General features: G+C 41.1%; 1 protein-coding gene across 4 annotated transcripts in view; it reads right to left on the reverse strand.

The window, feature by feature from the left end:
* Positions 1–26,879, reverse strand: part of Kif16b (kinesin family member 16B) — a 266,295-nt gene that overhangs the window by 202,096 nt on the left and 37,320 nt on the right. For all 4 annotated transcript variants that reach the window (XM_021192396.2, XM_021192397.1, XM_029536895.1 and 1 more), the window contains exons 4-12: positions 22,465–22,581; positions 19,848–19,945; positions 19,051–19,160; positions 15,274–15,416; positions 13,707–13,875; positions 13,405–13,536; positions 12,389–12,564; positions 6,434–6,499; positions 2,986–3,045 (exon numbers count right to left, since the gene is read on the reverse strand). In XM_021192396.2, coding sequence (XP_021048055.1) covers positions 2,986–3,045; positions 6,434–6,499; positions 12,389–12,564; positions 13,405–13,536; positions 13,707–13,875; positions 15,274–15,416; positions 19,051–19,160; positions 19,848–19,945; positions 22,465–22,581 — 1,071 coding nt within the window. The remainder of the gene's footprint in view (positions 1–2,985; positions 3,046–6,433; positions 6,500–12,388; positions 12,565–13,404; positions 13,537–13,706; positions 13,876–15,273; positions 15,417–19,050; positions 19,161–19,847; positions 19,946–22,464; positions 22,582–26,879) is intronic.

A 26,879-nucleotide genomic window follows, 5' to 3' on the forward strand; every position in this document is an offset into this window, starting at 1 on the left:
AAGGGAACCAGAGCCTGAAATACAAGTTCTGAGTTACACAGACCAAAGCTGGGGCTCCAGCCATGGTGGCCACGCTGCTAGAAGGGCTGCTAAAACCAAGTCAGCACCTTTGATTAGAGCATGCGCATACCCGGGTCTGCCACTGTCTGGATGTCAGGCACCCAGACCTAGAATTTCACTATTACTAAGCAAGAGAAGTCACAGACAAGGTGTAGAAAGAAGGGAACCATGTTATTCTTTGCTTCTGAGCACTCAAGAGCTCAGAATGGCGGGGCGTGGTGGCGCACACCTTTAATCCCAGCACTGGGAGGCAGAGGCAGATGGATTTCTGAGTTCGAGGCCAGCTGGTCTACAGAGTGTGTTCCAGGACAGCCAGGGCTACACAGAGGAAACACTGTCTCGAAAAAAAAAAAAAAAAAAAAGAGCTCAGAATATGGTGAGATGCAGAGAAGCTCAATAGTCAAGGGGCCTTCACCTGGCACTGACATTAAATGCTAATGTCTACATTCAAGGACAGAGTCTTGTCTTACTGAAACCATGGTGTCTGTTGATAAACTAACCTGGAGTCTCACATCTGGACAGGAAGGGAAGCATAAAGCACTGTATGCAAGACTGGCTTCATGCACAAATGATCAACTTAATGGAACACACTACAGTTCGAGGCCCCCTGGCACATATGTAGTAGAGGACTGCTTTGTCAGGCCTCCGTGGGAGAAGATGTGCCTAATCCTGTAGAGACTTGAGGCCCCAGGGAAGGGGGGCTGCCTGGGCAGAGGGAAGCACCCTCTCAGAGGCAAAGGGGAAGGGGATGAGGAACTGTGGAAGGGGAGACTAGGAGCGGGGCAACATCTAAAATGTAAATAAATAAAATAATTATAAATGAAAGAAATGCAGGAAAGGGTTGTAGAACAAACAGATAGGTATAGATATGGATATGAGGAACAATAACCAACTGCCATGGAGGATTTTCAAAATAAGCATTTGAGTAGCACTCTCTATCCCAGTCATAGGCAGTATATTTCAAAAGGGCATGGAGAAAACCTCATAGCACCCAGAAGATGGGCACAGACCTAGCAGCCATACAAGAAGAGGACAAGAAACTGCCCCTACCACTCTCGTAACCTTTAATAGCACATATTCTCCTTTTTGTCTGAAAAGTCCTGAAAAGTAAAGGTAATGAGATGACTGTAAACTGGCGTGTGAATCAGAGAAGGATCTAGCTTCAAAACCCAGACTCACTTTAAGAGGGGGAAGAAACTATATGGAAAATTCCAGAGATTTCACTGCCGTAACTTTGAAGAAAGGTCAGAAAATACAGTGTAAAACTAGTTACAGTGTAGGGGCATCACTCCAAGGCAACTTTACACGGAAAGTACAGGGGAAGCATGCAGCAGATGCAGCAGCAGAAAATGGAGTTTAAGGCTTACAATTTATTGCTGCTGTGCCTCTGATCCTACAAAAGGTGTGACTTGTGCTAATAATTTTCAAAGAGTTTATTAGCCATGATGTCTCTTGTTCTTTAAACAGGGCACACTTTAATTCTGCATCTTTGCAAATTTCCTGAGGGAGGTTACACCTTGTCAATGAAAGGTCGAAAGGCCTGTACTTTAAAGGCTGCTACTGTACCACTCAGAGCCGTTTCAACTTCAGGAACAAATACTTACACCGCCCAGGCAGTGCTTATTCTAACAAGACTATCCTGAGACATGAATGAAGTCCTGTCCAGCTTCATTCATGTTCACCACTGTCTCTCAACAAAGGCAGGCTGTGGTGTAGCTCAGTGGAAGAGCACTTGCTTAGCATATCAAAAACTCTGGGTTTATAAATGAATAAATAAATTCTGAACAAGGGGAAACAGTGCTGAATCATGGGACCTCAAAACAGCATGCCTTTCTCCAGACCTGAATACAAAGGTCCTCACTCAACATTGTCATTTGTGCTCCTGCAAACAAGTCCCCAGGAGGATCAGTCCACCCCCACCTGACTAGAAGCCGAGCACCACCTCCACCTCCATGGCTCTTCATAAGCCTGGAGTGGTGCAGGCCACCTCCATCATGCACACAGAAGTAGACACAGGACACCACCGATCCAGGCTCTGAGTCTGTTGTAAGATGAGCCTCAGTGGCTAATCCAGGCCTTCAAGTCTGCCCCTATAAACCAGTCAGCAGGCATGCACTTCACATAGACAACATCAACTTCATGCGCTGTGACCACACAGCAGAGCCCTGTAGAGCTCAGCCAGCCAACATCTCATGGAGCTTTGTTTATATCCTTAGAGGACTTCACTAGACCTCAGAGCAAACCTCAGCATCAGCAGTCCCTGAGGGGTCTTCTTATAAACAAGCAACCACATGCATCAAAGTTCGAAGTTCAAACTCAACTCCAAACCCTGGGCAGTAGACTTTTTACCATTTAAGTGAGCCAAAATATGAACAGAGAAATTCCCACTTTGTAGCACAGAGCATGAAAATGGAGACCAAAATTACAGACGTCCTTTCACAGTGAGTGTTTGCAGAAATGCATATAACCATCATCTAGCTACTGAGACATGGAGAAATTGGATGGGAGAGCAGTAGTCCGGAAATTCCTGCAATCTAATCATGCTATACAAGTGTATTTATAACAATGTCATAATTCCATTTTGTTCTTAATATATTGCTTTTATGCTGACTTTAACAAAATTAGAAACAAACTGTATTTTCCTTGAATAATAGGATTTTAAATGTACTGAGCCAAAAATGGAGAAACTCAAACAAGTAAAAGGGTATGCCTGGTATGCGGTAACCTGTGCATGTCACAGCTCCCAGTGGTGATGTGTAATCACCATCACCCACAACCTCAAAACTCACTTCGAGGCCACCTGCCACAGGCACCAATCAGCTTCATCCATCTTACTTTAAGCAAAAGTCTAACAACCATATTTCAGATGAGAGAGGTACCTACTTAAGCTGGCACAGTAAGACTAAGACACTTCACAGTCCTTACTTTCAAAATATTCTGGGTTTCATTCCACTTGTTTGTCCATTCCTTGGTCAATTCTTGGACCTAGAAACAAAAACATAAACATATGATTTTACTAAAAATTAAGATGTTTGAGACGGGCGGTGGTGGCACATGCCTTTAATCCCACACTCGGGAGGCAGGCGGATTTCTGAGTTTGAGGCAAGCCTAGTCTACAGAGTGAGTTCCAGGACAGCCAGGGCTACACAGAGAAACCTTGTCTCGAAAAACAAAAACAAACAAAACAAAACAAAACAAAACAAAAACACACAAAAAAACCCAAAAAAAAACAAAAAATTAAGATGTTTATCTTGAAAGTTTCTAAATGTATATATGCTATGCAAAGATGAACTGTGTGTGTCTGTGTGTGTACCTGTGTGTGTACCTGTAAACATGCATATATATATATATATATATATATATATATATGTGTGTGTGTGTGTGTGTGTGTGGTCTTAGAGAAGTGACTTCTTTGGATTATTAACCACTTACAACTCCAAGGATGACAGTAACACTTTCAGAGTGTTTTTTCCCCTGGCCGTACTTTAAGAAATAACCATTTACCTTCCTTTCTAATTGGATGTGGTGATTAAATCACCCTGGATGCTGCAGTTTTCTTTTAGGAGATAATTTGCTTTTGTAACTAATTAATGGGGTTTATAAATCTCATTCTACCTTTGGGTAAAGGAGAAAAAAGATGCTTCTTTACTTGATTCTTTCAGACACAGCAAAATTCTATTGATAAAAATCAGTTCCTTTTCAGTGGGCTGTAACTTAGGGAAGGAAAGGGCCCCATAGTTGAGTTCAAAATAGTTGGTGAAAGTTTCTCAAAGTAATCAAGTTTTCATCTATTTTCAGAAAATGTTTTAGATAATCCTCATGATTAATTCACTGAAAAGCAAAAAAGTAATACCCAAATCAAGAGGTCAGAAAAAACTGGAAAGAAAAATATGCTGTGTGAACAGAAGACAGATGGAACTAAAGGGGTGACTACAGGACAGGGACAGCTGGCCTCTCAGGGTTCACCTTCCATCACCCAATGGCCTACCAATCCTAACCCCCGCATGAGAGGTACCTGCTCTACCCCTCCTGAGGGAAAGGTGCTCTACTCTCCATGCTCACTCAAGCACTGCAATCCCTACTAAAGAGTGTGGCTGGCTGGCAAGGAAATGGGGATCTGTGGTGGTCACCAACCAGGGGGAAACAAACATACCTGACTGACAGGCAGCAGCCATTCGCTTACCACAAATTACTATGGGGTTCCAAATCAGCTTTCTAGATGTTTCTCCTTTCACTAGTTATTGTTATATGTGTCAAAATCTGTCTTCTTTGTGAACAAAACACACAGGCGTGAAGAGACATATCATTTCCTGCCCGACTCCAACGCTTTAATAATGCTATAGTGATGGTCAGAAACCACTCAGACCCACAGATCCTTCAAAGGACAGCAGTGAGCCACATGACCACTGGAGCATTTTGTTTTTTTGTTTTTTTTGTTTTTTTTTTTAAAAAAACTTTCAGAAGAGGATATTTTTATATCTTTTCTCCCTGAAGAATTGGGGAAAGATTAACAATACTCAATTTTCTAATCTATAATAACATGAGTAGACAGATGAATAGAAGAGAAAACATTCAGCAAATGAATATGCCTTCTACCACCATATATGACCTTACTGAAGAAAGATGAACCAATCAATAGCAAAGAAACCCACATCTGGACAGGTGCAGAGTGAGAGATTTTGAAATGCTTGGTTGTAAAAGGGATGTCTGTATCAAAGATGGGGCCCCAGGGCTAAGTGGGTGATAGTGAGTGAGTGTGTGTGTGTGTGTGTGTGTGTGTGTGTTTCAGTTTTTTGTTTGATTGGCTAGTTGGTTTAGTTTGGTTTCAGCCTGCTTGTTTTCTAACACAAAAGAATGTGAAGTTGGATGGGGGAGAGGTGAAGTACAGAGGATCTGGCTTGAGAAAGCATGATCAGGTTATCTTGTATGAAAATATTTTTTCAATAAAAAAGTAAATATCCATCCATTTCAAATATAACCAAACACTCTTGAGTTTTTACAAAGTTCTAAGTATGCCTTGGAGTTATCACTATGTTTAAATCAGATAGTTTTTACTAAAAACATTAACAAAATGCAAGTATGTGCTCCAATCTGACAATGGGACAGAATAATAAAACAGGTGACAAACAATTAGAAAGGTCAGTAAAAATGACTAAAACAGGCAACTATCTCCATCACAGAATAAAAAAAGAACGTACTCTAACTAACATGTTTATTGGTTTCTATTAACTTGCTGAGCATTCCTGAAACTATAATTGATAAACAACCACACCCAGACATTCCATTGCACTCAGGACTGAAACAGGTAAAATATAAACTTTCATGAGAAAAACAAGAATTAAGAAATGGACGTCTTCACTGACACAGCAATTAGATATTAACCAAAACAACTACCCTACCAAGTATGAACAAGTTCCTAACTACAGCTCAATGTGAACTCTCACACTGTGGTTCTTGTGTTTTTACCACCAGACCACGTGTTTTCCTTTATGGATGTTTTAATCATTCACCACCAGGGGGAAAAAAAAAAGTGAACTCCTAAATAGCTTTAATTATCTTTCTCTTTCCTCACAGAGCATTAAGAAAATTAACATGATAGAACCATGTCAGCCATAAGCTTGTTTTTAAACCTGCAAACCTCAAAGCCAGCCCTTGGTCATGCCCCTCTTACAGCATCCTCAGCTCTGGTCCCTCACTGCTATTCTCTGCCTGCCTCTTACCTTGGCCTGGCTGCCTCTTACTTGGGCCCTGACTCAGAGTACTGTCAGTCTAGAATGCTGAATGTCCCATGGCAAAGTCAAGTTCTCCAGAAAGCTAAACAGTACTTAGCTCTAAGTTGTAGGTATAACTGTCAATGTTAACTGTCTAGGTCTCTGTCTGCTCTGCTGGTTCTGTGGCCCCACTCCCTGTAAGAAGTCTGCTGTGACCTTAACTGCGCAAGTTATGTGCCCTTGATATAACTTTATATTACATGTACTATATTTATATTACATGTGTACTAACATGTGAATGTGTAATACATAAAAATCTAACTATTACTCCTCTTGAAGCATTATCATGGGCCACATGTAGTGGTTCATGCCTGAAAACAAAGCATTCTGAAGGCTGAGACAGAAACACCATGAATTCAAGTACAGCCAGCACTATACAATGATATTCTGTCTCAAACACAAGAACCAGACTGTGGCCATAGTAATGGGATTAGAGATCAGTATAATGAAGAAAGTATGTCCGAACCAGTGGGAAAACACAAGTGTTCTACTCAATGGTAAGAACTCAGGGACAGACAGTCTCAAGTTGTAACAAACATGGACTTAAAACATAATGTCAAAGTTGAAATGAAAATACAATAATAACTCCAACCATCACTTACTCTTGCTTCATTCTGGTGAAGTTTTTCCTCCATACTTAAAGCTGTAGGGGAGTCCAAGAGGGCAATCTACAATGTAAATCACAAAGACATCAGCAGTTAACAGACAAAAACAATGCACATCAAGGATTTCCACAAATTACCAAAGAGTTTCACAAAAAATTATTAAATGGCTATAAAAGGCAATTTCTCACACATCCCCCAAAGTATTGTTTATCATTAAGTGTCTAATCCATGGAGTACATATGCTATAATACCAAATCTATGACATTACAGTGTAGAACCTACCTCTGCAATAGTATGCCATAACAGCCACATCTCACTAAAGTCAAACACTGTGTGGAGCGGGAGCAGCCGCAAGAGCCAAGAGGGCACCCCGATCAGAGTGCAGGGTTGCGGCATCTGGTGGCCCATACGGGGAAGAAAAGAAGAAAAGGCCAAGAAAAAAGCAGAAAAGAAAGCAAAAGCAGAAGCCAAGCAGAAGGAACAGGAAGCCAAAGAAAAGCAAAGACAAGCTGAATTAGAAGCTGTTCAGTTGGCTAAGAAGAAAGAAGAGGAAGAAGTTACAAAAAGAAAAGGCAGAAACTTCGGAACTCGTGCTAGAGCTGGAACGAGAAAAAGGAGCTACAGGGGAGTTCTGTGGTAAGAAAGAATTAATCTAGTGCTGGGAAGAGGCTCCCCGGTAGAGGGACAAACTTAGGTTCCTGGTGTAGGAACAAAGTTAGGCTCCCAGTGTAGGGGCGGAGTTAGGAAAGTCTAGCCTCCAAAAGGGATGGAAAACCTCAGATACAAAGCCATGGGATCCACCTCTTCAAAAGTGAAAGTAAAAGCCGCATTAGTTCGGCTTCTCAAATCCTCCAGATGGATACTTTGCAAAACAAATAATACTCCAGAAATCTGCAACAAATACAGATTTGGTAACCATAGGGATGCATATATTGAATCAACAAACCTCAGTAGACATGAAAGTATGCACACTGATGAAGAACCTTGCAAATAAAGTCTATGTATGGCAAATCTTTCAGTTTATTTTCAAACATAAGTCAGAGTCATGAAATCTACATAGGAAAGAAAGAATATAAAGAATGTGATAAAACTTTTGGCTCTATCCCAAAACTTGTACAGCTAAGAATTCATAGTGGAGAAACCCACAAGTGTAGGAAATATGGAACAGGATTCAGGACCTTAGCACAAATTTTGTTACTCCCTAGCTATCATGCTCACTTTCCTACAAAAGGCCTAATCAGAGGAAAGAAGGGGTTTGAATCCACTGGGGACCCAGGAGTGTGGTTCTCTATGGATTTACAAGAGCATCCTCTTTATAAATTAAAGATACAGGGAGTTACCATTTGGGGACTATTAGATTCTGGAGCATATAGGAACATTACTAAGGAAGCAAATTGGCCTTCAACGTGGCCTATTCAGCCCTCAGCTCAGACTCTAAGGGGATTGAGGTTTGCTCAAGACCCAAATTACAGTGCAGGAATTCTACTGTGGGAAGATGATAAAGGTCATAAAAGAAGTTTTCAACCTTTTGTATTGAGTATACCCATATCCTTGTGGAGTAGAGATGTCATAAAACAGATAGGAGTGGTTTATGTAAAAAGGAGATGCCCCACGAGTTCATCTGTTCCCTTCTCAATCTGCACAAGCAATAGAATTACATGCTGTCCTACAACTGTTCCTAGAAATTGAAGAGGCCTTTAATTTGATTTCTGATAGCCAGTATGTGGTCCAAGCAGTTCAACAATTGGAAAATGTAGGGTTAATTAAGGCAACATCCACTGTTTTTGACCTTTTGTCATCCTTACAAAAATGTATATGGGGTAGAAAAAATCCTTTTTGTATTACTCATATTAGAGCCCATACTGGACTCCCTGGGCCATTGACAGAAGGCAATGCTATTGCAGATATGCACATGCGTACAGTGTTCGCCTTTTTGTCTGCTTCCCCTTTTCAGCCTGCCCAGGAGTTCCACACAAATTTTCATGTTAATGCAGAAACCCTAAGAAGAAACCCTTGCTATCTACCATTCTTAGGTCTTTCTCAGTTCAGCTAACCATTCAGTCTAACTGGATGACTATGGGACACAGTGGGACTCTGTGATGAACAGAGGGCATAGCTACTCAGTGGGAAAGTACAAGTATAGAACTCAGAGGCAAGAGCCTGGTGGCAGTCTCTAGAGAACTCCTTCAGCTATCCACACACAGGGTAGAGATTCACATGGGCATGTATGTAGCCAACCTTGGTTTTGAAATCTATAGGCCATAGTAGCAGTTCAGTGAAATACAACTTCCAGGACACACCTTCCAGGGGCCTTTTGAGGGGCATATCCAGTTACAGGAGTCCCTTGCCTCCGGAGACCCAAAGGTATAGTTTCTCAGCTGCCATCTTAACCTTATATATTGTCCATCTTAATGTGGATAAAATTCATCATGTTGGGGATTATTTTTATCATTATAAATGTTGCCTGGTTATACAGCTAGCATCTACTTTTATCCAGTCTATAGAAAAAAATTAAACTAAAGCCTGCCCCCTTTGCCAAAATGCTGAATGCTCAACAGTATTCATTGTATGGACATTTTCCACATGTTCTGGAAGCAATCTGAAACAATTTTTCTATGACTCGTGCTTATTCTGTTTCTTCCTTTCCTGTTAAGCTGTGATGCTTTTATTTATTCCTTCCGTAGCGAGGGAGGAAAGTCGTGCTAGGTCGCTTGAACTGCAGCCTCATTCTTAGTCTGAACCATGTTGATTACAGCAAATGCCTGTGATGTTATGTGCACCTGCTGCATTCCCACTCAATTCTGTCAGCCTTGCTATCACGGAATGAGAGCATTCTCTGAGTCAAATGTATGTGGCTCTGTCTCTTCTATCTCCAAGTGTTTTGTGTTTTGTGTTTTCCTTCTTGAAAGTAGCTATCCTGATTTTAACTGAGAACTTCACTCTACATCATGACAAAGTAATCTTTTCTTGTGCTAAATGCATTGGTCTTTCTGCTGCATTCTCCTTTGCTGTGTGTTAACCTATAGGACTCTACCTATTTCTACAAGCTCCACTACCTGCACTTTACTCTGTGCCCTTGTCTCAAACACCTCTCTTAAAAGCCTCTACAAAGCTGTTCTACTATTTCCATTCTAACACTGGGCTTGGCTATAAAGATGTGAAGTCCATTATGCCTCTGTCTTCTTAGCCCATGTTTTCTTTGCTGCTTAATTCTCATTGTTCATTTCATCTCTATTTTTATTAACTGACTTTTTCAAATATATTTGTGAAAGATTGGAAATTGAAACATTTTGTTTCTATAAAATTAAAAGTGAAGATTTGTAAATACAACACAGCACTTGATACAAGAATGTGCTCAGAGGCCAACTTCATTAATCACACACAGCCATCAAAATAGTTAATGACAAGTGGATAGATAGCATGGAGGCTGGGCAAGCACCTGCAGAGACTGAACCAGATCTGGTGCATACTGGTGAGGAATAGGAATGTCACAGATACTTTAAAAGCTGGTAGCACCTCCAGAAATTATACAATTGATATGTATACTACTGATAAGAAGTCTTCTTAGGACTATGTGTACAGAAATATATCTGTATGTGCACTAGAAGTCATGTAAAATTCCACAACATAGTAACTCCCCAAAAGTAAGTCAAATAGGATACTCCCCAAAAAGCAAATCAAAATTGATGGAAAGATGAACTAGGAAATGTTTGTGTGATAGAATAAATAGAAATAGGTCTTTACCTACATGTAACAACATGGATGTAGGTCTTCACCTACATGTAACAACATGGATGAGCCCATAAACATGGTGCTAATGAAAGACACTGGAGCCAAAGAATATATACTTCAAGATACCATATATAAAAAGAACAAAAGCAGGCAAATCCAAGAGCTCTGCCTCAAATGATGAGGAAGGTGGGTACCCTTGAGAGGATGGGAAGGTGGGTCCTGGCAAGAGCACGACGAACAGCTCCTAAAATGATGATGAAGATGGGTCCTCAAGACGGGTCCAGGCAGATGAGCAACTTAAGCTTCTTAGACCCATGCAACTATACACATGCATGATGCAATGTTCTCTCTATATATACATATATTTTGCATAATAAGAAGTAAATACACATCAGAATCTGTTTTATCAAATTGTATTTTTTAAAGTTTGGCACATGATCTCTGCTACTGCAACATACAAAATTATTAAAAATAAGAATTGATTTTTATTTAGCTTTCTTTGAATAAATAATTCCAAAAACGGTAGTTAAATTAACACTCTCAAAGAACCTATGAGAGAATTTGAAGTAGAATATTCTAGAAATAGAGGAATATTCTCAGAAAGATTTACTCAGAATTACTTTGGAGAGAGGCTGAGTGGGGGATGGTATGGTGTGTGTGTGTGTGTGTGTGTGTGTGTGTGTGTGTGTGTGTGCGCAGGAGCACACATGTGAAAATTTGGAGGACAACTGTGAGTGTTGGTCCTCAGGTACCTTCCACCTTTGTTTGTTTGAAGTCTGTGTCTTATAGGCCTGGACGTTCACAGTGTAAGTCAAGCCATCTGGTCCACAAGCTCCCAGAGGTCAGCATCTCCATCCACTATGTCACCATGGCTAGGATTCCAGGCAGTCACCCGTGCCCCAGCTTTCTATAAGCAAGTACTTCACTAACCAGGCCACCTCTGCAGCTCCTTACTCAGAGATTTTTTTTTAATGAATGTTTAAGAACATTTCTTTATTTTTGCTAATTATCAAATACTTTCCTTCACGTATTAATCATTTTTAAAGGCCTCCTTTAGACATAATGTTTCCAAAACACAGAGAAGGGATTGCAACAGCAGTGTATAAATAGAAACAAGTATTGTGGTTCCTGATACCATATTCTACTGACAGCTCCCTTTCACACCAAAAGCCTGGCATCACAAATGCAAGTCTGTAATGACACTTTCAGGTGTGGTGAAGGACGCCTGCTTGATGGCTGCCTATCATCTTATGAGAAAGGGCTACTAGGCTGACTTCTGTATCAGGGCACAGAAAACTGAGGTTTCATCTTGACAATATTTCCATAGTGCAAACCATTTATGGACTATCAAGACTGAGAAGTACTGTACAGTCTTATGGGGAAAGCACTTCTCATTTACAAAAAAGGGATAATTTAATAATAGACTCAAAATGTCCACAGATAAGAACATGGGATAAAATGAATCCAAGAAATAAATAATATCTTCATTTTATTTCTAACAGCAAAAGTTAAAAACACTATCTCTGATTTTCCTTCATAGGTGGCCTTTCTTCACAGCAGTACCTAAGCCATCTGAAACCTAGCTCACGCGAGCCCTCACAGAGCATGACCCTACATGAATATGCTCAGATGTGAGAAACAAAAGGACACGGCTTCTCTAGAATTCAGAAGATCCTGAAGTGAGGCCATTTCAGCAATCATGCAAGGGTCTGCAGAACAGCACCATAGCCAGGCCACAGGCAGAATATCAGAGGCACTACTGAGTCACTATAGCCACCTATGACAGTGCTAAAGTGAGGCCAGGGCTCAGAAAGGTGATCAAATACATCTTCCCTTGCTAAAATGCATTTATAGTCATAAAATGCATTTATAGTCATAAAATGCATGGGTAGAATTTTAAATATTATTTTAAGCATCTGAATTTCTTTTTACTAATGGAGATTATGCCGCTAATCCTATCTCATGCTAAATTTCCATCCATAATTGATAACTATTAGATATTTAATCATTTAAGGCTTAGTGGATGAAATTTTACACCCAGCGTGCATAAGGAATGCCAAGGCTGATAGGAAGCTGATATAGAGACTGGCTAACTCATCTGAAGCTTTACTTAGTACTTATTTACTCAAATCAATACCACAGGATAATTGTCTCATTAAGATCTAGAAATAGATGCCATTACTCAAGGAAAATTATCTATAAATCGCAGAAAAACTCAACCTGGTTCCCTTGAGCAAGCAGGGTTTTCAGCCTGGCTATTTCAGCTCTCAGCTCACGGATGAGTTTGACGTTGGCATCCTCATTAATGGTAGGCTTGTTGATGATGTTTTTGGCTCTATTTGCATAGCGAAGGGTACTTAGGGTTTCTCCATAATTGACATCAGCAGGTGAAATGGCTGTGAAGAATGAATATGAAAAATAATTCATCTAGCACTCCATGTTTCATTTAACATAAAGTTGGTTTATAATTTAAAAGTCAGATCAACCCCAGGTCACAAGAAAGACTAAATATTCATTGCCACAGTAATGAATATTAAAAAAATAATTATCTAAGCTTATAGGAAAGGGAGTTCACTATATCAAATTAAATATCGTTTTGCTCTTCTCACATCTCTGATCAGCCATTTGAACAACTTCAAGAGAGGGTGTGAGATGTCCCACACAGGGGAGGGTTTCTCAACTGCTCACATGAAATTTCAGAACAGTGCTTCTCTGTGCAGAAATTAAAATACTTTTACATTTCGGATAAAAATCAATCATCTGTACAAGCCCAGACCCCAGCAGATTACTTAATTCCTTCCTTCTACAAGCAGCCCACTGCCACTTCCACCTAAGCTCTAAGACTGGGAGGAATACATGGGTGTGTTCCCTTGACACCAACAGTCAATGTGGGGCAAGGGCTGTGAAGAGAGGAGAGGATAGAGAAGGGAAAAGGAGAGAGAGACAGGGAAGGAAAGCTGAGAGGTAATGAGCCCTGAGTTCCCAGGATCTTGTACTTTAAGCAAAGAGAAGCTGAGCATATCTGACTGTCACTATAGCCTCCATAATGCCTACACAGAACTGCATATTCCAACCTGCAGGTATGTCACAATAGGTGAGAGTTTCAAGACTGGAAGGAACATTTATTTCTTTACGGTATAAAAGATACTGCATCCCAGTGAGACACTTTCAACTTAAATATTTACACTTAATTCACAGGAAACACTGATGCTCAGGAATATAACTTAAATTCTTACTGGCAATCATGATGGTTTTAGAGTTTCCTCCAAGGCTGTCTTTCAACAGCCAAGTCAAAACTGAATCCCTGTAAGGCACAAAAACTTGTTTCTTCTTCACAAGAGGGTTGGCTGCATCCTGAGATAAATCAGCTGCAGGGGAAAAGAAAACAGGAGATAATTCAGTAGTCTCTGCCTTCTCTAACTTAGCTCTAAAAGACCTGAACACGCTGTCTGGGTTTGTAAGACAAACATCCAGCAAATGTGTTCTGTGCTAAAATAGTACCAAGGAAATATAGGGCAGAAGATATCTGCAAACCCACCTAAGGCAGAAATGACATTTCCCAGAGTCACAAGGGACTTGTTTATATTGCCCCCTTCCTTGAGTCTGACCCCAGTGGCACCGGTGGCATCTGCCCGCTCACTTCCAGCAAGGTCGACGAGGTGGATCTTGCTCACAGTTTCACATGGCATTTCAGCGTCGAATTTTGCCTATGGAAAGACACACATGTAACTCAGAAGAGGACAGAGTGCCCCGTGCTCTTCTTGCCCAAATCCCCATCACTTTCCACTTCCAGCAGAGATCTCTAGGTAGACTTCTGTTGTTCATTGTATTTTACTGGCTATCATAGTGATTACAAGAACCTCCCAAATTAAACCGAATGCAATAGAGCTCTACCACATGTGACTCTCATGGCTGTCTAAATAATCAGTCTGTTTGGCAAGCCACTGTCACTCTTGACAACACCCCTCAGGATTGGAGATCATCTGACACTATCCCCTAAGGGGAACTGGGAAAGAATAAACAAACAAGTGATTAGCTTTGTTTCTCTGGAAGCTCCAGCATCCTGGGCACAAAGGTTCTTCACACATTTATGTGGGACATCATGTGACACTATGTAATAAAACACACCACATATATAAAGATGTGAAATACTAAAGTGTAAATTACCTTGCTTCTAAATCCTACCAGAACTTTATATTTTCAAAGATCTTTAACCTATATTTTTTTGATTTTGAATCAAATGCAACAAATAATAGTAAACATATATTCTGATGGACATAAAAAAAACCTCTTAGACACTACAGCCTGCTACATCCTACTTACACATCCATCACAAAGCTTGTTAGCCACTAAACCACTGTAGTGTAAAGCAAGGCTCTGACTCATCTTCAGCAGGACATGGAAACTGCCCAGAGAGCACTTCTGACTGGCCTTGGAGACTCAACTCATTTTCCTGATCTCTAATCTTCAAATTAATAAGGGCCAGGGTGGCTGTTTTCTGGCATGTTCACTGTCAATGTGGATAGGCAATGCCAAGTCCTAACCCTTGCTGAAGCCAAGACTCGAATCTGTGTATTCCTGTGTCTGGCTTTGGTAACAACTACTTTTCCTCAGCCATTCCCAGCCACCATCAAGACACTGTCCACCACCTGACCACTAGGAGTTCTTATGTTAGTGCCTCTAAGTGTTGTCCACTGTCCTCTAATATAACTCTAATCATAATCAACAGTACCAGGGACCATGGAGCCATAGTGTAGTGCACCCATTCTTCACCTTGGCCTCCAGATACTCTGCCTTGAAATCCATCATCTCCCACAGCGCTTAGAACAATGAAAACTTTTGCTTTATTAACAAGAGCAAGTTTGTCTTATACAAGGTGGAAGCCTGCTAACTATTTCTCAAGGATATATCAGGACATTTGCATCACTGTGAATATAGAAAGACTGTGAGCACACAGCACATGAGCAATTCTAACTAACAAGGAAGTGGCAGTCACCTTCACTTGCTGCTGCTGCTCCTGGCTCAACAATGACCAGTGCTCAAATGGTGCTAATCATCAAGGAAAGACCTCAGGAATGGGGCCTCTGATCCATGGCTGCCCTTACCTGAGTGAACTTGATGGTGAAGATGGCGTGGGACCTGCTACTGACATCATTCATCCCTGTCGCTGCAGTGGTGCGATTGATATTTCCTGCATCCATAAGTTCTTCCACATCACTGTAGTTCTGGACTAAATGCTTGGATAAATCTGAAGAAAGAAAGAAAGAAAGAAAGAAAGAAAGAAAGAAAGAAAGAAAGAAAGAAAGAAAGAAAGAAAGAAAGAAAGAAAGAAAGAAAGAAAGAAAGAAAGAAAGAAAGAAAGAAAGAAAGAAAGAAAGAGGCAAAGAAATCTTTCTGTTATGTAGTGAAGTAAATGAGAGGCTTCCCTCTAAGAATCATGTATGACTACACATCTGCCAATTTGGTTGGAGATGGTGTGTCTTGTGGTTGGAGATCTTGGAGAGTGGTGGTCTGCAATGCAGACAGGGAGTTGAACAAGCTGGTTGGCTTCAGTGAGCTTCAGCAACCTAATGTGAGTGGCTATTGCATGCCATTACACAGACTGACTGTTGCAGCTATCAAGAGCAATCTCTTCGAAGCAGGCACGGTACAAGGAAGAACAATATAAAAGTTTCACCTTCAGGAATAACCTCGTGTAAGCTCAACCCTCATGCAAAGCCTAAAAACATTTTCAACTCTAAAACATTTTTACTGGCTGGTTTCTCTTGAAGGAAGAGTAGCTCACAGGGTTAAAGGTCAAAGTGGACAGGGCTCCTCTGCTTTTTCCCTACCTCAAACTCTCTCGTTCCCCTTCTGGCAAGTAACCAATGTTACTGGTTCCCTATACCCTTCAAAAAACAACCCATACATACAAAACAACCCATACATACGAAGGCAGTTACACACACTATCAAGTTGCCTTCCCTCCCTTCCATGCACATGGGAACATACTAGGCTAGACAAACAGGAGGCCCTTTGATCAATCACACAGACAAAAATAAAATGGTTTGTAGAGTAGCAGACCACAAACATTGTTCTGCATCTTTTTTCCTACTTACATACATATAAGGATCCTCTATAACGTTGAGGTGACCTGGTATTCATTTTTAAGGCTATAGAGAAATGCTTGTATATCAGAACCACAACCAATTTAATCAGCCTCTTGAGACTACAGAGGTTGTTTGTTTTATTTACAAATACAATGGGCTGTTAAGATATTTTGTACATCAGTCTTTTCAAATGTATGGGAATGTGACTCCAAAGTAAATACTTGGAGGTAGAACTGCTAAATCAAAGGATGCTGGGAATGCTGGCAGATGCTGTAGAGCTCTCCTCCACAGAGGGCAGTTCACAGCAGCAGGAGTGAGGACAAGGCATGCTTGTCGACATCCCCCTCCCCAGCACCCTCATTATCCACCCACAGGGATGACAAGCATCATGCAGAAGGGCTCCTTCTGATGCTTCACTATGATGAAAGAAGCTGGGCACTTTTTCTCCCACTTAAAAATCACCAGGAGTTTGGGGTGGTGATATAGCCCAGTGCTATAGAGTGTGTGCCTGGCATGCATACTCAGAGGAAACCCTAGGTCCAATTCCTATCACAAGGGGGTAAAAGATTTCTTATTCTATGACTTCTAGGTTTTTAAGTCAAATTTTTAAAAAGCCCTCCTTCTTCTAAGATTCTGGACAAAAATAACCCATGTTTCTTGTGATCATGCCACTCTTTTATATTTCTCATTAAATCCTTGACCTCATTTTCAAATAATTTAGTCTAAAAATTGAATGATGATACTTTATTTTTCTCATATAATCTCTAACCCATACTCCCCAATGTTTGAATAATGCATTATTTATAAGGATCATAACTACAGAGGTCAATATCCAGATGTTTTTACCCTGTTTAATTATTCTGTCTCCTCATATATCAGTTTTATGTGTTTTGACATCTGTTATAACATTTAAAGAAAAATATAAAGGCTCCTGTTAGACTGAAAGCAATAAGTATTCCATAACAATCCCCCCAGCACACACAAACACACACACACACACACAGAGAGAGAGAGAGAGAGAGAGAGAGAGAGAGAGAGAGAGAGAGATGCAGCTGCATGCCTTTCTCTAGGGAGACAGAGCACAGACACAAATGGGAACTTAAGAAAACATACATGGGTCCTATAGCACACTGATGACCTCAAGATAAAAAGGGAACTACAAGAGATATATCTTCAAACCCATTTTCTGGTCCATTCTTGGTAGCAAAAAAACACACTTCATAGACAATGCCATTAGAAACCATGTTTCCATTAGCAATGCCTACAGGCTACTCCCCAGCAGTTACTCAGTTCCCTTAGAGAGAGCAAAGTTAAAATTAGCCACATAACAGCCCAGTATAGTAATTACCTCCCTCCCTGTGATTAAAAATAAAAAGTGTGATAAAGCAACTTAATGGAGGAAAGGGTGTATTTTGGCTCATGATTAAAGGGGATACAGTCAAACACCGAGGGGAAGGTATGGTGGCAGAAACAGGCAGCACTTGGTCATTAGATGCACTGAGTCTATAATCAGGAAGCAGAAAGCCATAAAAGCTTATGTTCAGCTTTATTCAGTCTGTGTCTGCAGACCATGCCATGGTGCTACCATTATTTAGGGTAAAGTTGTCTCATTTCAACTAAAGTCATCAAGATAACTCCTCACAGTCGTGCCCAGAGATTTGTTTCCACAGTAACTCAAAATCCCATGGAGTTGACAACAAGATTAACTATTATAGCCTATTTTTAAATACCTGGCAAGAGCTAATTCACAATACAATATCACATGTAACACCCTCCATGAATAACTAACTGTCCCTCAGTTAGTATGGGGAGGTGGGGAAGGCCACTAATAAGAGACCATAAGTTAACAAATTTTCACAATCATGACCCATGAACTTCAGTGCTCATACCAGAAGGCTACAACTTAACACCACAAAGCTGCAGCCCAGAAATGGTGCCAAGACCCTTTGACCAAGACTGCCCTGGACTGCATGACCCTGGTCTGCATGGCTATTAATTGCACAGTTTAGGATACACAACTGAAAGTTATATGCACACAGGCTCAAGCTGACCTCTCAGAACTACTTAAGCCAGCTGGGATTGTACTCCTTCACATGGGGCATGCATTATATGCCAGGAAACGGCACACAAGGAAACCCACCCTGACTATAAACAAAGACCTCCACAGCACATTAACCTGGTGCTCTAGCTATTGCTTAGTCTGCTGTATGTACCTTTGTACTACACTCAATAAGCTACTTCTCCTATCTTAGTCTAGAAGGTGAATTCATTCACTGTCTGCTAGACCCTTCCTGACACTGTAGAGGTGGGTGCTCAGTCCACCATAATAATCCTATCACAACACAGATTTGAGAACCAAGGGGAAGATGTCTCACCCCTGGGAACTCTTGTTACAAATAAAAGACGAGAGCCAGTCCCCTTCCACCTGGTACCCATTAGGGTCCATGAACATATGCTAGTAAAATGCATTGCCCCTGAGACGCACAGGCCTGGGGGTCAGAACTCGATCATCTTGTTGGAGAAGCTGGGGAAACAAACTTCCAGAGAGTTCTTAAAGCCAAGGAAATGATGGGTAGGCCTTATGAAATACCTAGAAAATACGTACTGAGATACAGATTTACAAAACAAATGTTGGAGTGCCAGCTCCTGTCACTTCTAGTATAGTAAAATTCCAAAAGTAAACAACTTTTTAAATTCTTACCATCACCAAAGTTTTGTATTTTTTTGTTTTTATACCAATCCCAAGGGAGACCAGGGGAGTGAATGTGTGAAGACAAGACACTTCCTTCTTACCTTCAACATACGGTCCTTCTTTGGGATGCTCACGGACTCTTAAATTGAAGGTCTTAGATGACTTCCGCCTAAGAAGGTCTCTCACACGTTCATTATAAATTTCTAAGTAGCTAAAAATTTCAAATAGAATTAATTTTATAAAAAAATGTTTTTAAGTCATTAATAATAACAAGCACAACACTCACAGCAACAGCAGCCATATACACCTCTGCTGTGCACTTTACAAGGAGTATTTCATTCAATCCTTGCAATAGCTCAATAGTGGATACTTCGTTTTTTTGTAAAAATGTAACAAGAGAGGTCTGGTGTGCTTCAAACAACTTGCCCAGAGTCACAGTCATCAAGAGGTCAAGTGGCTCTGAGCAGTACAGGTCAACACAGCTCTGCTCAAGACCCCTGGGGACCAGCACCTGACTCAGACTCAACGACAAAAAGGAAAAGGTGCTCTGTACACCCAACGATGTTAAGGATCCACTTACAGAAAGGATCCAACCACAGTGAGTAACACAGATGTTACTCAGCCAAAAGAGTGAACCTACCTGCATATACTCACCAATAGTCTAGAGCTCACTCCATTTGAGAAAAAAATAGAACACTCAAGCTTCCCATCAAGCTATGATACCTCACACACAAATTGTACCAATGTACTCTCACTTGTATTGGTAACTAACAGAGTTCAGGTCAGGAAGGGGCAGGCTCATTCCTCAGCAACCTCCACCCTTGACTTCCCCAGACCTCTGTGCAAGTCAAGCATCCTGGGGCCCTTCAGAACTTTACACATCAGATAATGGCCCTACCTGACTTCTGTCCTGAAAGAGGCTTCATCCCATCTAGTGGTTTCATTGATCCGACTGAAGAGAGCTTCACAGATCCGAGGTATTAAGCCAGAATCCCCCTGAAGTGGAGAAGGGTGCCACAGCTGTCACTCAAACTAGATTCAGGCATACCATGAATTTGCATTTTGTTGGCATGGACTAGGAGCCTGTGTGTCAAGCCCAAACCTTCCACCAAGTACCCCACAGGACTTCTTTTTCTCTGAAATAAAAGGATAATGCCTTCTAATTTGTAAACGCTAGGACTTGTATATTTTTATAAGATGTTAAATCAATTAACAATCGCTTGCAAGGATATGGAGGCTTATTCTCTATCAAAGAGGATAGTTTATAATATAAAATAAATGTTAAAAATATCTGGCTAAATGACAAAGCAGTGATAACAAATTCCAGGCAGAGAAGAAACACTAAAAAAGATAATAACCTTATTAAGTCCTCCACATAACCATCTTAAAAATGTAGGTGGCAGAAGTACATTAAACTATGGAAGCCAGCCTTCCTCTGCTATAGCAATCTCTGAATAAGTCCTCTTAGGAAGAGAAAATCCACCTTGTCTAAGTGGTCTAGCTATATAATCATCGTCCTGTAAGCATGAACAAGCTTGTGAGAATATTCTATGGACTGGATAGTTTTACATCAACTTGATACAAGCCAAAGTCATCTGAAAGGAGGGAATCTCAATTGAGAAAATGCCTCCATAAGATAGGGCTCTAAGCAGATAAGAGCATTTTCTTAATTAGTGATTGATGGGAAATGGCCCAGCCCATTGTGGGTGGTGCCATCCCTGGGCTGGTAGTCCTACATTCTATAAGAAAGAAGGCTGAGAAAACCAGGGGAAGCAAGCCAGTAAGCAGCCCCCTCCATGGCCTCTGCATCAGCTCCTGCCTTCAGGTTCCTGCCCTGTTTGAGTTCCTGTCCTGACTTCCTTCAGTAATGGACTATGGATGTGGAAGTGTAAGCCAAATAAAAGCAAACCCTTTCCTCCCTAATTTTCTTCTGGTCATGGTGCTTCATCACAGTAATGGTAAGACACCCTGCATCAGGCAAAATGCTCTCACTGGAAATTTAACTCCCCTAAAAGACTGTAAGAATTATCACTGCCATTTTAACTTTTTTTCTTCTTCTTCTTTGTATCATTCATTCAATTGGTACCAATTGTTAACAGAGAAAACTGGGCCTTCTACCAGTTTTTGTTCTTTCTTAAAATAAGTAAGTAAAGTACTGAAGTTGTACTTACCTACTAGGGGGAGAAAAAGCACCTGCTCTTTCGAAGTGCTTTGTAAATGTTTTATATAAAGTAGAGGACTGATAGGCAAATTTCATTTTTAGATTTTTTTAAAGTTCAGTAGTAAAACAAAAAGTGAAAAAATAATAAAGTTAAAAGGGACACACCAGGTGTGCTACCTCTCTCCCTTGCTCTCCCTAGCTTCCAGCACTGTGACACGCATTTCAGTGTCACACTTCCCATGTAAGCACAAAATCTGGGTTTGAGAAGCCAGGTTCCAGGCTCTGATATGATGCCCTGAGATTTGTCCCCCCCCCCCAATACCATGCTTCCATAGGCCACCAAACCTTGAGCACTATAGACACTACTGTGCCTGCTGGCAGGGAGCCCTAAAGCCTCTCACAGTGTCTACATCAAGAACAAGCCACAGGTTTGGCAGTACTGAACTGAGTTCTTGCTGCCACATGAAAAAAAGAAAAAAAGAAAAAAAATTTTTTCACACACACACACACACACACACACACACACACACACACACCATTGTCTAAGTCTTAAATAGCCCTATACAGTTTTGTTTGTTGTTAGGTTGGCTTCTTTTCTTTGTTTTCTGTGTTGTTAATCAGGGCCTTGAGTATGCTGTGCAGGTGTTCTACTACCTACCCCCTAAGGGACATTCCCAGGCCTTTTTGAGACACAGTCTCCCTGAGTTACTCATCAGGCTGGCCTGAAGCTTGTAAGCATCCTGCATCAGCCTCCCAAGAAGTTGGGATTACATGCATACCACCAAGTCCTATACCTACATCTTCTATACTCTGGTGCAAATACAACATAAGTGCCTAATAATCTATACTGATTAATCACTAAACTGTGGATGTTGTGTTTATAAGCACACAAACTGTAAGGGCTTGCTCTATAATGCCAACTTTTTCATGTTTGCTGGACTTATCTAACACCTTTCCATTAAAAAGTTAGGTTTTCTTTTTTACACTATTCTTAGGAAAAATGTTCTGAATAATTTTAAAAAGAATAGACTTTGGTAATTTTATTCAAACTGTTATACTAGCAGGAAAGAAGAATAAATTACTTTCTTGATAAGATTATAAGGCCTTTAAAAGCAGAAGTGAACTGGGATTCGCACCCATTGTTTGTGCTTATAGCGTAAAACTATTTCTAATTTCAAATCTCTCCAAGGAAATTTAGTTCAAGTTATTACTGAGTTTTATCTTGTTATTAAAGGAAGATCAGAACAGGAAAAGTTGGTGCAGATCAAGTAGATAAAAGATAATTCTATCACTCAAGAAAAAAATAGTAAGACACTTCCTTCCCTCACAACACATAAACAACTAAATAACTCACAGAATTTCCCATCATAGTGTAGGACTTTCCGGATCCAGTTTGCCCATATGCAAAGACACAAGCATTGTAACCTTCAAATGCAGATTTCACAACATCTGTACCCAGAGTTTTGAAAACCTAAAAGGAAAAAAAAAAAGATAAACACAAAGGATATAAGTACCATGGATTTTAATAAAAGCCCCTGCTGTATTGACAATGTACTTGAACGTTACTTTCATCTTTAGGGATTACAGCATAAAAATAAATCACTGCCGAGCTATAACAACAGAATATGTATGCACGCCAGTTTTTTAATCAAAAGTAAACTTTCCAAGCAAGCAAAAAAGCAACACCGTTCTCTTTCCTGCTTAAGTTAGCAAACAACTTCTGAAATATGAATGTAAACAAGGCCAAGTGGCAATTGTGTTTGGGAGCAAAAATTTTAACATGTGGTGTTAAAATTCAGAACTGCACAATGTGTGAAGCTACTCATCTATCAAAGCCTCCAAAAATTAATATTCAAAACCTAAAGGTCACAGTAGCCGGAAATTATTGCCTGAATCCTGCCAAGTAAAAACCTTCCTTTCTCAGGACCTATCCACCTCAAGATGAATCTCTAGAAGACCTGAGGTAGCAGAATGTAGAGTGGGGTGCTGAGACTGGAATGGTAGGGCTGCCTCACATCAGGATCCCAATGTATTTATTTACCTGTCTGGATACTTATCCAGATACTTGCAGACATGGTGGGAAGATAAGATGGGTGGAAATGGTCACAACCACAATGTAAGTTTCTGTCCAGTGCACCACATAGCCACCATTTGGGGGGAAGGGTAAAGGATGAAGCACAAATGCTCCAGGAGGACAACTAATGTAAATGAGACAGATTAAAATGGCATGTGGCCCTATTACACCAAGCTGAGAAGGAATGACCCAAGGCTCAGTTGATATCTCCTCTAAGCCCAACATAACAAAGCCAACAGAAAGAGTAGGAGCATCAGCAGCAAGAGATGCCACAGAAAGAACGCCAAAAGGTTCATAGTCAGAGAGCTGGGGAAAAACTGGATGGATGGGATGACCACAGTCCAAGGTGGGAACTCCTACGGTGATGATGCTCTCTGAGCCAAGGTCAGGAGACCCAGAAAGCCATTTCTCCCATACTATCAAGGGCAGCAATTCCTAACCTATACTGGCCATGGGAGTACCTAGAGACCCAGTGGATAGGCCAGCAACTCAGTCCAGTGAAATATGAGTCTCTGTATGAACCTAGGAATCAGTACAGTAGAAAACTTCCCAAATGCATACTGCACACCTGACCACAGCAGAATCTGATGATAATTCAGCTGACATCCATGATGTAACAAAAATAAAGCCAGATAAGACTTGGGCTTCCTTCCTTTTATTTGGTTTGCACTTCCTTCAGATCCTATATGAAACATTACTAACTGTAATTTCAACTGAATTTCTACCAAAAATGGCTATAACCACTCATTCTCAGTTACTTTTTAGCCACTTCAGCTTCAGACACTTTTCTAATCTCATTGTCAAAGTCTAAATCTCATCGTCAAAGTCTAACGACTTATGCAATACCCAGCCATGGCATCTCACATTTACTGGGCACTGTCACAGGTTCATATATTAATTCAAAGGAGAGAGGTTCATGACCCCTCAGATAGGAAGCTGAGAGGGAAGGTCAGGACTCAGGCCCTGCAATGAGTGGCAGAGCTGGGGCAGTACCCTCATCCCAGGGCTTTAGTGACATCCTCTACAATCACAAACCCTGGTGTTAGCCGGGAAAATGCACTCCCAAACTCCAGGGAACTCAGGGATCCAGAGGACACACTTAGGTCTCCTCTCCCCGCTCCATAGGAACTGTAAGGGAAAATCCTACTTCTCCAATTCTCTCAGGTTGGGGCAGAAACAAAAAGTTTTCCACAGAAATTTCAGAGAATAAAGAAGGGGCATTTCTCAAAGACCAGACTAAGGGAAAATAAATCATGTTAAACAGTTAAACCAATCTCAAATGTTTCCGCAATTAAAATCCTTCCAAGAGTTAAAATCCATGCTTCATGGGTAATTTCTTTGTATAAAGTATAAAGATCATCTAGGTGGCCTTCTGACAGTCTCAAGATCCCCAGCAGGCACAATGTTAGGACATATCTAGAAAAGGTAGGTCTGGAGGTGACACTAGAACTAGAGCAGCCTCAGCACCAACCAAGCCATCCACCCATGGCCAGGCAGAGGTGCAGAACCAGGCACTGTCCTCTCCAGAGGCTACCGTGCCACACTCCCACCACAGACTGACTCAGCATCTGCTACTGTGCCAAGCAGGAGGACAGATTCAAGAGACTGTTAGCAGCAAACCCTGACCAAGCCCCTCACAGTTAGCTCTATATGCTTTGCCATGTGTGGAAACACTTTAAAGCTGATTTCAAGAGTGATCCAAGATATCCCAGGGCCTCACTAGCAGGGAATCAACCACAAGAGGGCACTGCTGAAACAAAGACACTGCCATCTAGCTGGACAACTGGGAGGCTATGGGTTTCCAGTTTCTCCAAGGTTGAATTAAGGAAGCAGGTAGTATGAGATCAAAGCCTCCTTTTGGAATATTGAAGAACCATTAAGAAAAGTAAGACCTGCCGGGTGTGGTGGCGCACGCCTTTAATCCCAGCACTCGGGAGGCAGAGGCAGGTGGATTTCTGAGTTCGAGGCCAGCCTGGTCTACAGAGTGAGTTCCAGGACAAGCCCGGGCTACACAGAGAAACCCTGTCTTGAAAATCCAAAAAAAAAAAAAAAGAAAAGAAAAGTAAGACCTTATTCAATGCTCTTTAATTTATAAGACTGTGGGTTTAAAACTTGTAATAAGGACACATGCTCCACTATGTTCATAGCTGCCCTATTTATAATAGCCAGAAGCTGGAAAGAACCACAATGTCTCTCAACAGAGGAATGGATACAGAAAATGTGGTACATTTACACAATGGAGTACTACTCAGCTATAAAAAAACCATGAATTTATGAAATTCTTAGGCAAATGGATGTATCTAGAAGATATCATCCTGAGTGAGGTAACCCAATCACTAAAGAACTCACTTGATATGCACTCACTGATAAGTGGATATTAGCCCAGAAACCTAGAATACCCAAGATACAATCTCCAAAGCACAAGAAAATCAAGAAGAAGAAAGACCAACACGTGGATACTTCATTCCTCCCCCAAATAGGGAATAAAATACCCAAGAAAGAAGTTGCAGAGACAAAATTTGGAGCTAAGACGAAAGGATGGACAGACAACCCAGAAACTGCCCTACCCGGGGGTCCATCCCATAATCAGCCACCAAATGCAGACATTATTGCATATGCCAGCAAGAACTTGCTGAAAGGACACTGATATAGCTATCTCTTGTGAGGCTATGCCAGTGCCTGGCAAATATAGAAGTGGATGCCCACAGTCATCTATAAGAACACAGAGACCCCAATGGAGGAGCTAGAGAAATTACCCAAGGAACTGAAGGGGTCTGCAGCCCTATAGGTGGAACAACAATATGAACTAATCAGTACCCCCAGAGCTTGTGTCTCTAGCTGCATATATAGCAGAAGATGGCCTAGTCAGTCATGGTTGGGAAGAGAGGCCCCTTGGTCTTGCAAACTCTATATGCCCCATACAGGGGAACGACAGGGCCAAGAAGTGGGAGTGGGCGGACAGGGGAGCAGGGTGGCGGGGGGAGGGTATAGAGCACATTCGGGATAGCATTTGAAATGTAAATGAAGAAAATATCTAATAAAATAATTTTAAAAAAGACTGTGGGTTTAAATTGCTCATTGATTATTTTCCCTAATTCTAAAACAATTGTTTGGTTTTTAGACTTAAAGGAAACTTTATAGTCATGGATATGATATATTTTCTCTATACTTTTACAGGCAATTGATTAAAGCAGAAGAGGAGAGAGAGAGGGCCAGCTAGCACTGTGCTGGCTTCATGGTGCTTGGCTCCCCTCTCACTCCTTACCACCAACTTGAAAAGCTGAGTAGATACTTGGTACTGAAGTCTTCTAGTGACTGCTACAAAAGGGATGAGGGACTGTACTGGATAGCTTTGTGTCAACTTGACACAGCTGGAGTTATCACAGAGAAAGGAGCTTCAGTTGGGGAAATGCCTCTATGAGATCCAGCTGTAAAGCATTTTCTCAATTAGTGATCAAGGGGGGAGGTCCCCTTGTGGGCAGTGCCATCTCTGGGCTGGTAGTCTTGGGTTCTATAAGAGAGTGGATTGAGCAAGCCAGTGGAGGCAAGCCAGTAAAGAACATCCCTCCATTGCCTCTGCATCAGCTCCTGCTCCCTGACCTGCTTGAGTTCCAGTCCTGACTTCTTTCAGTGATGACCAGCAATGTAGAAATGTAAGCTGAATAAACCCTTTCCTCCTCCCCAACTTGCTTCTT

Source organism: Mus pahari, chromosome 3 (assembly GCF_900095145.1).
Source record: "Mus pahari chromosome 3, PAHARI_EIJ_v1.1, whole genome shotgun sequence".
In the NCBI taxonomy this organism is placed as follows: Eukaryota; Metazoa; Chordata; class Mammalia; order Rodentia; family Muridae; genus Mus; species Mus pahari.